Below are 13,449 nucleotides of genomic sequence, written 5' to 3'. Positions count from 1 at the left end.
ATCTGTTTTCTGGAATTTCTTCTCACTTCCTTGCTTGGGAGCAGCGTCAGAATGGCTCCTTGGGGAGCTGCTCCCAGAGCCTGCAGCTGAGGTTGGGATTCAGCAGTTTATACAGACAGATCATTATTTTTTTTTTTTTTGGCTATTACTGTTCGTCTGGTGGGTAGTTTCAGCTTTCATTTGTCTAGAGAAAGAAGAGTTAAAAGCGAGCTGTGAAAAGCTTTGGCAACCTAGAGGGAGCTAGCAAGCTCCCGCCGTGACTCATTCTGCCTGTGTCAGATCAGCATCAGCATCTGTCACGACTGCAGGCAGGTAGGGTTAAACTCCGAGCATGCAGGGAGAGAGGAGCAGGGAGCCTGCACTGCAGGGGTTGTAATGTTCGTTCCCTGTTCTTCCGTTCTCATCAGCCCTTCAGCTACAGGAGATCCATACCGGATCCATGGTAACGTGTTTAGCACACTACACACTTCCATCAGCTTCTGACAATGGGCTGTGTTCTAGTTCTGACTGAAGAGCTGTCTCCTTTATAGACCAAAAAAGAGATTAGTAGTTTTGCAGTGAGTGAGGACCTAGGTGATGAATAAATAAATAAATAAGTATCTTAGGAAAAGTGATTTAATGAGGTTGGAATTGCACAGCAAGCTTTTGCATTCATTCCTTTCACACACGTAGCCAAGCCAGCAGGTACCTTGGGTGCTGCACATCATTGAGAAGAACTTGTTCTTTTGTTCTGTTGGCTAATTAAACTGAAGCCAATGTGAGAAAATCAGCTGAAATTAAACAACTGCTTAACAAGTTAAGTCATACCAATTTAGAAATTACAGTAAGAAATACATTGTAATTCCTGCTATTTATACCTCCCTTCAGAGCTGATTGTATCAGAGCCAGACTGCAGTGGTGTCCTGAGAAGAGTTCCAGATCTTTAGCAAGCTCTTTAAAGAAATAAAGCCTTATTGATATTTCTTCCCTTCCTAAAGATCAATTGGTTTCTAGTAGCTATATTTGATTAGCATCTTCCAGGAGAAAGATCAGTTTGGTGTTGATTAGAAGCCCATGCTGGGAAGACTCTGGGTGGTATTAATGGGTAGATATATCCCTCATCTGACTAGCAAAGGATCAGGCTACATTGTCATGTAGTGTCCCTGATTGGATATGTTGGACACATTTTCTTTTCTCATCAGAACTGAATTACTTTTAGCTGTATTACAGTAATTATTTTCTTAGTCTGGTGCTTTGATTTGATTCAGTGTATGTGTTAAAAACCCCTACATCCTAACCTGAAAAAAACCCACTCAAATAACCAACAATCTGAAATCTCCAACCTGCACCCCAGTTTGATCAGTGTGGAAGACATTCTGCCTGCAGAGTGGTAGCCATGTTGGTACCTTGAGGGTTAATCTCTTGTTGCTGTAAAAGATTTGAGAGCAGCAGCTCAGTCTGCTTGTGTTAGCAAGATTAAAAGCAGGAGCTGCAGTGCCATTGCAAGCACTGAATGAGCGGGACTGTTGCAGAGTGAACTGTAGCTGAATTTTGTCTTTTCTTCGTGCTTTTTTTCACCAGCTCCTCCCCCCTTCGTTCCTACTCTCAAGTCTGATGATGACACCTCAAATTTTGATGAACCTGAGAAGAATTCGCGGGTTTTATCCTCTACGCGCCAGTTGAACCCAGCAGGCTTCTCAGGGGAAGATCTGCCGTTTGTGGGGTTCTCATTCATCAAGGCATTAGGGATCCTCAGATCAGAGTAAGTAGGAATTATTGCCTAGGTGGATAGGACCATTGGAAAAATGGAAAGGTTTGTTACAGTGAGGATGTTGTGTTTATGTGTGGGGAAAAGCTGTTTTGACTGACCTGTACTCTGCTTCAGGGAAGCTGCCAGATTCTGGCTTGATCTGTTGCTGCTGTGGCTTGTGCATGTCCTGCTGTTCTATGATTATTTCTGGGATGGGGGGGGGGGAAAGAAATGGAAAGATTGATTCTAAAATGGTTATTTTTAAAATTGCTGTTCACATACTTTGAATTAGTTGTTGCTGTTAAGTAGGGAGCCCTAAGTGATTGCGTTTCTGGTACTGCAGATCCCTGAAAGAAGGAGAATACTGAGGAGTTCAGAGGTGGAAAAAGAGGGGGTGTTATCTTACTGGGTCAGAGAGTGGGCACCAAGTGCTGGGGACGTATGAGCCTGAACCAGTGATCCACAGAAATGGATCTCCACTTATGTGGGAATGTGCAGTGATGGGTCAGTGAACGAGAGAGGAGCTTCACAGCAGCTGTGTGCTGGTCAAGTTAAATACAAAGACTGCTGTATTGTGTTTGGAGAAACTGGAGATTCACATCAAGTATGCAGGGTATCTGTATATGGAGGGAGGTAAAGATCTAGAAAAAACGAGTTTTGGTTGAAAGAAAACATGCTTTCCATGAGAATAGAGTCAGAGAAATGGGAGAATATCAATAGTAGGGTATTAACCACTTGGTGTGGTGGGTGGTTAGCTTCTGATGACAGACCTATTGAAAAAGTATTAGTGCAGTCTGTTAAGTTGAGAAGTCCTTAGCTCAGTATCATGAGGCCTCTCAGGAGTGCGATGTCTTCAAGCTGGGTTAGTGACCCAGTGCACTAAGGCACTGTGGTTTTGTGTCAACCATTGTTCATTACTGCTAGTTAGTTCCCTTAAGGGACTTAATTCATAGAATCATAGAATCCTAGGGGTTGGAAGGGACCTCGAAAGATCATCTAGTCCAAATTGTCAACCTGTCTTAATGAAGTTATAATTTTTTGTGATAACTGGTTTTGATAGTTGCTCTGCAGTAAGTATGTAACCAAATCTGGTGCTCCTGTTGACATCTTTGATCTTGCCCACGCTGTGAATCAAGGTTATAGGATGGTAATGCCAGTAATAAAAAGGGAATCTTTGGTTGTTCCTCCTCAGCAGAGGTTTTTTTTTTTGCAAAAGAGGAAGGAAGGGAGAGGACATAACAACCAAAAAAGTATTATTTTGGTGAAATGATCTAATATTGTCAGCAGAATTAGAAAAATGGAATGTATCATTAGATACCTGGGGTTAAAATCTGTATTGAAGTGAAATAACTTATGGTGTTATCTTTTCTGCATGAGGAACTGCAATCCATCTATCAGGGCTACATGACTGTTCATGTAAGAGTCAGAAGAGGCTCAACAGTGGTCATAAATGTATGGTAAAAATGTGTTTGTAATTGAGGCCCAGGACTAGACCTGAAAAGGAGCATGAGGTAAAGTCTCAGGAACAGGGGTGTTATTGTGCTGGAGGCTGAAGGCTGAAAAGTAATATAGCTGTAGCAAAATGATTGATGTACTTTATTTGTGGAGCTGGTACTGAAAATGTGTACTGAAGTTATATTTGAATTTTAGTGATAGATGAGAAGGGGTATAGCAAAAGACGATGGAGATTAATGTTCTCTGGAGATATTTTGACTGAAGTAAAATTTGTTCTTCATCTTGCCCTTTTTTTTTCCTGATCTGGAGCAGAAAGACATCACATACTTTATTTTCCCAAAAATAACTTTAATATCAATACATCTTAGTGGTTTCTTTTTTTGAATGAGATCTTAATAAATGAACTTCGCTATTTTTAGTAGTAAATACTTGCATTTTGTTCTAAGAAGGTGATTTAAATATGGCAAGGAGTATATGGAGATTTGGAAATATCTGTATTTAAATAATGCAGTGGCTAGTTTATTCTCAATATCACTGCAACACTGAGTCATAAAGATAACTTCTTATTTATAAAATATTGTGTGGTGTATGTTTTACATGGGGAAATAAAGTATTCTTTCTGTCCACACTAGCTTGAATATAAAATTCTATATGGGGAAGAGAACAGTAAATGGGGGTAGGCTTATCTGTTACGTATCTTGGGATGTCTTGTTTGGAAGGACTGAAGTCATCCAGTTCATTGGTCCAGAATTTTTCTTCTTAAAATCTTCCCTCTGAAAGTCTAACCCTTATGGTTGCTAAGCAATGCAGATCTGTACTCCTGTGTCTGCAGCACGACAGCTCTAATGCCCCTAGTGCTGCTCATAGTTAGGCCAGGCAACTGCAGAGTGCCATTAACAAGGTCCTTGAAACTTTCATTACTTTTAATTTGAGGGCTGTCAAGCTATGAAGTTCAGGGTTATACTCCTGCCCTTGTTCCCTGGACTGTAGGAAGTCGAGGAAGTCATAGCTAGGAATTTCAAATACTTAAGAGAAAAGGCAGTTAAAAAAAATTGGATAGAAGAAACATAAACAAAATTCTCTTTTTCCATTCTCCTCTTTCTCCCAGCCAGTTAGGGCTAGAAGGGTTCACCCATGTCCCTTAGACCTGTTGCCAGAAAAGATCTAGTCGGTGTGTAGTTTAGAAGGGTCCATTGAATTAAAATGTTCTCTATGTTTCCCCATACCATGAGTTTTGGGAAGAATTTGTGACCCTATAACAAATATAAGATTTAACAAAAGAGAAAAGGCATGACAATAATGTGTCATAGAAAGCAGTGAGGAGAAATCAAGGGCATTGCTTATGTCACAGGTTCCTGTGATGGCAAAGTGTTGGTTAAATAAGTCTCCTGTATGATTCCAAGAACTGCAGTCAGGCTGCGGGGATGGGCCAGCTAACACTTTCTCCCATCATGGCCTCTGAATTCTTGAAATGGGGGAGAAATGCCTGTCCAACTGCAAACCTGGCTGCTGGTTTGGCTGCAAGTATGTGACTGTGACAAGGTAGCAGGCAACTAGAGTTTAATTCCATTAAAAGCCAGCCCCACCTTACTTCTGTCCCTAGCTGTGGCTGATCTCCAGTGCTTAGAACAAGTGAGAAAATTGCTTAGATGCCAGAAATATGCATCAAGTGGTGAGACAAAATTGTTCTTGTCCTTTGTAGGTCACTAGCAGAAACCCTAAGGCATAAGATAAATACATTATAAATCCAGGGCTAGCCAAATATACCAAAATACCTAATAAAAAAACCCACAAAACAAAACAACCCCACTAATAAAATATACCAAAATACCTAATAAAAATAAATACCTAATTAAAAATAGTTTATGGTGTACATTCTTGCCTGCCTCTGTCCTATCCTAAAGAGCTAAAGGGGCTTGCATACTTATGATGCAAAACCTAGGTTAATACAAAATACTTGCTAAACCAGAACCTAGAGATACAATCAAATTCACAGCAGACAGTGGGGGCTAGGACATGTTCTCACTTGTTGATACAGGTGTTTGTTGTTGTTGTTGTTTTTTTAATTATAATAATAAATGTAATCCTACTAATTATTGAATTTTGGTCTGTGAGGCTTTGATAGATGGTCCAGATCTTTTCTGTAAATTCCTAAGAAGTGGTATTTTTCATATTATTTCTTTTTTTATTATTTATTTAAAAATTTTAAATTTTTCTGTGGAATCATGATTGTCAGTATAAAATACTGAGAGTTCAAATGGGCTGTTCTTCCAAAAAGAAGGACTGCTGGTTTCTTCCAACAGTTTGTCGAGTTCCGGTAAACTCGTTCACCAAGGATAGCTGAAAGAGGAAGCAGAGGATGAGCACACCAAAAATATGCTGAGCTTCAACTAGCTCTATTCACAGATTGATGGTATCACTGTTTGGTTTTGGTTGGTTTTTTTTTAGGCCTGAGCAAGCACTTAGGAGGGGGCGGAAGGTACAGATGAGTATAATTCTAAAAAAATAGAGCATGAGGGACGGGGGATGAAATTAGAGGCATGTTGTGTGGGGGCCAGGATTAGGACAGATGGTGTCGATCCTTGTGAGAAGGAAGCAGCACAGGTGAGTTGGGGGTTTATGAGAGTGGCATAAAAGGACAAAGGCAGGTATGAGGTACAAGAGAGGTTAAGATATGAGTTCGATACACCAGAAACATCTTGCAGCTTTTCCCATATTGATACCTTTTTCTTCATCATCTCAGCCACCTTAAGAGTGGAGGAACTTTTTACACAACCAGCACCATTTCTGATAGTGCTGTTGGCTGAAGCTGTTGCTGATCTGTCTGTGAAATCACTAGATAGTCAGCTGTAGGTTAGCTTGTTTTTGAGTCATGCAGGCAGTGCTTCTTTTGAAAGTAAATTGGCACAGCTAGTGCTATCAGTGCTTAGTACTAGAGACTTGACTTTGGCTTTTTTAGTCTTTTATTGCAATTTCCTTGTTGATATATTCTGGTTACCTTTTGTTAATCTTATTTTCACACTTCAGAGGAAACAGCAGAAACTGCTCTGTTGTGCTAAGAGAATTGATCCAGATGTAGCAGTTAATTAAATGAAATACTCTGAGATGGAACCAACCTGAATGATAGCTTTGCATCATGGCTTTTGATGTTGGATTGTATGTTTTTAATTTCTGAGATGATGCTGACAGAGGAAGAATATAAGTGCCCCAGCAACATGGGTATTCTCCACCTTGTCATGCTGTGTTGAGAGCTTATATCACCATGACAAGACTTAGTGGAAATCAAGAGAAATTGAATACTGACTAATCCCGTGTCTGCCCCCTTTCTGTTACTCTGAATGTTGTATGGGTGTTCATGAAGTTGTTCTAATAGAATTTGTACCCAGGAAAGAATTACTGGGAAAGGATGTCTCTTAAAACTGTGTCCAGTGCCAACTGAAATCACCTCATTTGGGGATAAGATGTACTGTTTCCAAGACAAGAAAACCGTTGTGTCACCAGGACATATATTTTTAAGGAATTTCTTCATTCCTTTGGGCAGAGAGGAGGAAGAAAGATTGTAGTTCTAGTTCTGTTGGCTTTTGTTTCCTCACAAAACTGACACCGACCCTGAGGAGCTACTCCCTCTACAGTCACCTCATGAAATTCAAACTTGGGTCAGTGTGAGCCTCCTGTGCTCTGTCCCATCCCCATCCCAGCTCCTGGCTTTGCAGAGCTCTGGATCTTCTTGCCTGAATCCATCCTGTTAGTTGCTGTGTTGCAGTGCCTATGGATGCTCTAAGCTGGCTTGCTAGGAGAAATTTTTGAAATGCAAAATGGTGGCTGCAGTATTAGGCTCTGATTCTTTTCACAGCAAACAAATAAAGCACAAATAGCAAATAAAATCAGCCCCTTTGGGGAGGGGAAATACAAGCAGCAAATAAAAACAGGTCTGTGAGAACTGGCTAGAGTTTTCTTAGGTAATGCTACAGATTTGAAGAGAATGAAAGTAAAAAGGTGATGGGTAATGTTGAAGTTATCATTAAAGAAAAATAAAAGTAATTGCTTTAGCCAGTACAGTTCAGAGTTGTAAGGCTAAATTTTTTCTTACAAAAATATTTTCAGGCTTGTCTCAGAACACATTTGCAGCTATTCAGATATATTTGATTAACATTTTAAAGCAGATTCTGTAGTGTCTTTTTTAGTTAATGTGAGGTTTAATTTGTATTTTTAGACTGCTTTTCTCAACGATTCATTTTTAGCCTTGTTTGTACACCCAGCTGTTATGGGATTCAATATGCATCTTTCTCAGAGGGTTGCCTTTTCTCTGTAGGAGTGTAGACATGCTTCATAAATGGATTTTTAAATATGATAATCTGATGCATTGGATTGATTAGACCAGGACTAAAGGAATGCTTTAAAAAGCACTCACTTTTGACATTTGTTTTTTATTGAGCCCTGATCATATCTGTATTGCTGACAGGCAAGATTCTTTCTTCTAAGTTTTTCCATGTCAGGTTTCTGAAGAAATATTAATATTTGACCTTTCAAGGCAGAATGGATGGATTTTGCTCTGTTTGTTTGCTAACATCAAAACAGGGTCTCTTACTGACTGCTTAAGGTGATAATACTGCAGATCTGTTTTGACACATATATGTTGCTGCAGCATTTTTATGAAAATCCATGTCTTTTTTTTTTTTGTGACTATCTCCTGCATGTCTGTTTGGATTAAGGAGTAGTTTTTTCTCAGAAAATGGTGGTGATGGAATCAAACTTTCCTTGGTGTTAAGAAGAAACTGTGCTGCTGTGTGTGGGTGTGTGGCTATGTGCAGAGAGCTGCTCAGAGCTCATCTCTCTCCATGGGGATAACTGGCTGCATACCAAACTGTGGCCAGGAGAAGCAGAAAGCAATGTGTGGGCAGACTAGGATCTTTTATTAGCACCTTCATTGTACTTTTGTGTTTCCACCTATCAGTTAATACAAGTTCCCTCATTAACTGCTTAAATAACTAGTTTGAATCATTTTATGTGAGGAAGAAGGTGATTTTAGAAATTATGTTTTGATGCATGTACTTAATTTTTTGGTTGCAAATTACAGTTAAGGCTGCAAAGCACTAAAAATATGCTCCAAAACATTGAGTGGCTTCCTGTCCTTTTTTTAGACTGAATTTAGACTAACAGAAATAGTAATTTTAAATGTTAAGTCCCAATTAGATAGAAAGCTGAAGAACATGTAAATATTTTCCCCAGCTTTCTGGAGTCACTTTGGAATTAGTACAGTGAAGTTGTGTCTCACAAAAGAAATCACCTACAAGTGGAACTCTGAAGTTCTGCAGTGTGACTAATCATATTGCTATCGATTGAGTTTGTAGGGATTGTCTGAATTGGGTTAGGGAAGTTTCAGTTCAATTTTGATTCACAGAAGTTAACTAAGGATATTAATTTTTTTCTTCCCGTGGTGCAGATTGTGTCATGTTTAAGTTTTTAATGCTTTTGTACTTTGATGGTAATGTCAAAACCTGTATAAAAATTAAGTACAAAATAAAAAGCAACTCTGAAAATCTGTTACCATTCCAAATGTTTACTTATACTTTGTTTCACTTCTAAATCTGTACAAGTAATGCAGTAATGTTGCTGTCATTTACTGTTTTGCACTCTGACATAAAAGTCGCTGATGAAAAATATTGATATTGTAACTAAGAAGTACACATGGATTATTTAGTAATGAGATATTGTCATCAGTATGTTTGATCTGAAATGATGGCTGTTAGACTGGGATGGCTGCACCCTTCTTTTATCCTGGTATAATTAAGTACCCAGTGACTTTACCAAGGCTGCATAAAAGCAGATTTCTCTGCCTTTTGCCTATATTCACCTGCTGTTTGGCTTTGCTCTTTTAGATCTGTTTTTTCAAGTGTGGATTCTCCAGCCAAAGTCAGCTCCATGGAAAAGAAACTACTTCTCAAGAGCAAAGAGCTCCAAGAGGCCCAGGACAAGTGCCACAAGGTATTTATTTATGCGAGTGGCCATCTCCATTGCTCCAGGAATCTGCAACCACTCTATGTCCAGGGATCTGTCAGATGCTGCTGACCATCCAGACTCCTGGTGGGCAAAGTGCTTTTCCTTCAGTGAGGTGGCTTCCTGTCCAGTACAAAGGGAGATGAATTTAGGCCATTCTGTTGCTCTAGATACTTTTACCTTAACAAGACGTGGCTCTGGATTTTAAACAGTCCTTTTCTCAGCGTGACACAGACAACTGCTTCTCCTTCAGGCCCTGCCTCTTCACCATACCCACAGTTACAGCAGTACCGTTCTGAGCTTCTCTTCCTAAGTCATCAGCTTCTACTTACATAACTGTGGTCACGTCACTGCTTACGGTGAACATCTTTAAAACAGTTGCTGTGCTCCAATAAAGGGAACCTGGTGGTGTCTTTCAAAACTTAACTGCTTGTTTGAGACTTTTTTTGAGGGTTTGATTACTTTTCTCCCTGCTCTGTTCTGGATTTGACCATTTGCTCCTGACAAATGGGGGGAAATCGTCTTCTGGTCCAGCATGGATTTGGGATAAGGTTAAAGTGACCCTTCTCTGCAAGTCAGGTGAAAAATGGTTGTGTCTTCTTTGCTAACTGGGGTTCGAAGAATGACTGAATATGAACAAGCAGCTTGAATGAATGGGGTGACTTAGACTTACTACTGTCCTTAAGAAGAACTGTGCATTCCTGGACCAGAGACAATGGTATCGGAATTTAAACACCATTTGGAGAAATATAGCTAGAAGTCTCTTGGAGACAAATTCCTTGCAAACAGAGCTCTGAAAGTAGCAGTTAATGGAGCTTTTGAAGCCCCCTTTATAACCTCTTGATATTTATTGCAGATGGAGCAGGAAATGACGCGGTTGCACCGGAGAGTGTCAGAGGTGGAGGCTGTACTTAGCCAAAAGGAGGTGGAACTGAAAGCCTCTGAGACCCAGCGATCCCTCCTGGAGCAGGACCTGGCCACCTATATCACAGAATGCAGTGTGAGCCCTTAACCCCACTCATTTCAGATCTGAAGGCCTGAAATTTGGTGGTCTTTGCCTTTCTCCTCCATCATGGTTTCAGTGGGGCACCTGTTGGAGAGAAAATAATATGTGAGAGGATACCTGTTGAATAAGGAGCCCTGAGTTGTTTTCAGAGGCTTGCCTGATAGTTTTATTCAAACTTTGTTTCATGGTCATGTGCTTAGAACATACAAGAGTAACTACTGTCCTGGTCTTGCTGAAACTACCTGTGATGTTTGTCTTACTGGCTGGGCTAGAACATGCTTGGGTTTGACTTCTTGGGGTTTCTTAGCCAGAAGAGGAAGGGGCCTAATCAGTGCCTAGACGGAAATCTTCAATGACAAATAAGAGGATTAGGAAACAAAGGTGTTGCCTCCATCTGTGGTATTCTGAGTTCAGACTGATCCACTTCCCCAGTGTCATGTCAGGGATGATACTAGGACAGGTGCTATTTTTCAGATGGAATAGAAAAATGAGGCCTAAAAACCATGTCTTCAATGATAATTTGTCATTTTTCATGGGAGTTGGAATGTCTGCCCAGTTGTCCTGGCAAGATTCCAGTCAGGATATTTTCCTTCTAGTTAAGAGTCTCTCTATTTTCAGTTAGATAAAATATTCTGTTTCTGTATTTCTCTTGTACCAAGAACAAAAGTCCAGATAATACTCTTGTTTCAGAGAGTGGAAAAGCATTCCTGATGGGTTTGTTGGGAAGGATATCTTAAAAGGAGATGGGTGCTTTTCCTAAATCAGGTGCTTCTAGGGCAATACCTAAAATTCATTTTGTGTCTTTCTGTTGAAGAAAAATATACAGTGATAGGAGGACCACTGGTCTGTCAAAATTTGCAGGTAAGGCACGTGGTGAGATACAGAAGCAGCTATTCTGTTCTTTGTAGAAGTTTAACAGTGATTAAAGGATTTAACTCACTTCATAACAAGAAAAATGAATAGGCTTGTTAGTAAGATGAAGTTGAAGGATTGTACCTAGTTTATGAATTAATAGTGCTAGATGAAATATAGATAAATGCTGTCAATAATGGATGCCTTTTGTCATCTCTATTTTTTGTCTCTAAGCCTCATATGAGGAAGCAGAGATGTGAACTAAGATTGAAGTCAATTCAACCGTGTTTGTAGAACGGGCTGCTTCTTTCCAGGCAGAAGCAGCATTGGCCATGAATTTCTTTAGGGTTCCATTGGTACCTCAGTTTTTTAGATGCCTCACTGCAGTCAAGGAGGCATTTGTATAGCTAAAGGTCTTTATTATACAGCTATCTGAAACCCCAAAGACTATGTATTGAACATTTTGCTTTCTGCAGAGCTTAAAGCGAAGCCTGGAGCAGGCACGGATGGAGGTGTCTCAGGAAGATGATAAGGCACTGCAGCTACTTCATGATATCAGAGAGCAAAGCCGAAAACTGCAAGAGATCAAAGAACAGGTATACCTGCTTCTTTGGGGAGCAGAGTGGCTATCTACAAATAGGCATTCTTGGCATATTCTAGCTCTGTTGCCAGGATTCTGTTTTATGTTGGTGGGCTGTGGTGACTCCCAATTTGTGTGTTTTCCCATGGTTTCTGAAAGAAAATAGGAGGCAATAAAATTACACTTTTTTGTATATTGCAAGTAAGCAAAAACTCCAGACTTCAAGTTTTTCTTTTCCTTGTCCTGAAAATACTTTATCTATATAACCATCTTAAGAGAAAGTTGCAATGTTCTACTAATATGTTGCATTAGAAATGAGCTGTGGTTAAATGGTCAAGCTGTACAAATTTTACAAGTTCATGAATCTTCATCTGGGAGAGAACTGAACTAGCCATAATTTCATGGTTTGTTTTTTTTTCTTCTTATTTGAGCACCTAAGATGCTTGATAGTCTTTCAAGATAGAATCAGTGTTGCCTAACTGTTCTTTTCCTAATTTAATCTGTTTGCAAAGTAGATGCTGATAGTTTTTTTTTTTCACCAGAACAATGTTGCACTCATTAATCAATAGTTGTTTATAAGGGAAAAAAAAGTTTAAAATTAAATGATAAAAGATTACAAGTGGGGACATTTTTAGGATTTAAAATGGTCTACAAGACAGAACCCATTCCGTTTTATGCATTGATAGCAACACAAATTGAGGAAAAGAAATTGGACTTTGCTATGGTGTTCAAACATTTCTTTGCAATTAACTGTTGTTTTTCATCTTCAAAGCACTTTACAAACATTAACTGACTAATTTCATAGTGTTGAAGACAAGGAAACACAGAAACTTTGGTAGTAATTCTCCAGACATGATCAGCTCTTATGTAAAAAGTAATGAAATGCAAAAAAAATCCCTCTGGATGTTGCAGGCCTCCATAGAATTCTACAGCATTCTTCTGGATGGCTTTATGTAATACAAGGGATCTGATGCTTATTACTCTGTGTTCTGGTGCTTTGTTAGCAAAATTGCTTTAAATATTGAAATGTGGAACATTTTTGATGAGGATAAATATCAATCCAATATAAAAAACTGTTCTTAGGCAGATACATGTAACAGAGGAAAATAATGCAAGTATTTTTTAATCGGATATTTTGCCCCAGAATCTTTTAGTTTGTCTTGTGAAGACTCGTGATGACATAAAGATGCCGGTTAGGTCAACAAATGAATCTGTAGTAACCTGCAGAGTTTCATGTCTGGGGTGGTCTTCTGAGCTATCTGTAACCCATGTGCCAGAAGACCAGAATAAAATATGCAGAGATGGTTTTGCTGACTCATACCAGCAGATGGATCTTGGCCATTGAAGACTTAAAGACTTAAAGAACATTATTTATAAGTCAGAGTGAACTGGGAGGTGAGATGGAAGAGTCCCTTCGAGTTTTACTGTTGAAAACCTGAAGCTAGAGAGAGATCAAGTACAATTAACAGCAAATCATACTCTTCAATACCCAATAATTAGGCATGTGGTATTTTCAGAGCAAGACTGTAGGATCAGCTTAACCCTAGGTTCTTCAATTGAAGAGCATGGTGGGTTTGTGGTGTTTTTGTTGTTTGGAGTGTGTTTGGTTTTTGTTCAGTTTAGGGTTTTTTTAGCTAAAACTGTATTCTGGTCTTTACTTGATGAGGACCCATCTGAATGGGTGACCTTGCAACAAATCAGAATCTCTGTTTTTTGAAAGGCCCACTCATTTGTAGGTAGCTACCCTGGTGTGATTTGCTTCTGCCCTGAGCTTTGCCTGGCCATTAACGTGCACTTGAGTGCATCTTGGTAGTTTTTAAACAAGAGGTG

General features: G+C 39.4%; 1 protein-coding gene across 1 annotated transcript in view; it reads left to right on the top strand.

Moving 5' to 3' along the window:
• CIT (citron rho-interacting serine/threonine kinase) overlaps positions 1-13,449 on the top strand; it is a 69,765-nt gene that overhangs the window by 13,796 nt on the left and 42,520 nt on the right. The window contains exons 9-12 of the mRNA XM_051634069.1: positions 1,561-1,741; positions 9,064-9,169; positions 10,038-10,181; positions 11,516-11,635. Of these exons, the coding sequence (XP_051490029.1) occupies positions 1,561-1,741; positions 9,064-9,169; positions 10,038-10,181; positions 11,516-11,635 (551 nt within the window). The remainder of the gene's footprint in view (positions 1-1,560; positions 1,742-9,063; positions 9,170-10,037; positions 10,182-11,515; positions 11,636-13,449) is intronic.

The sequence above is a fragment of the Apus apus genome, chromosome 16 (genome assembly GCF_020740795.1).
Source record: "Apus apus isolate bApuApu2 chromosome 16, bApuApu2.pri.cur, whole genome shotgun sequence".
In the NCBI taxonomy this organism is placed as follows: domain Eukaryota; kingdom Metazoa; phylum Chordata; class Aves; order Apodiformes; family Apodidae; genus Apus; species Apus apus.
This window is presented reverse-complemented; position numbering and strand designations above follow the sequence as displayed.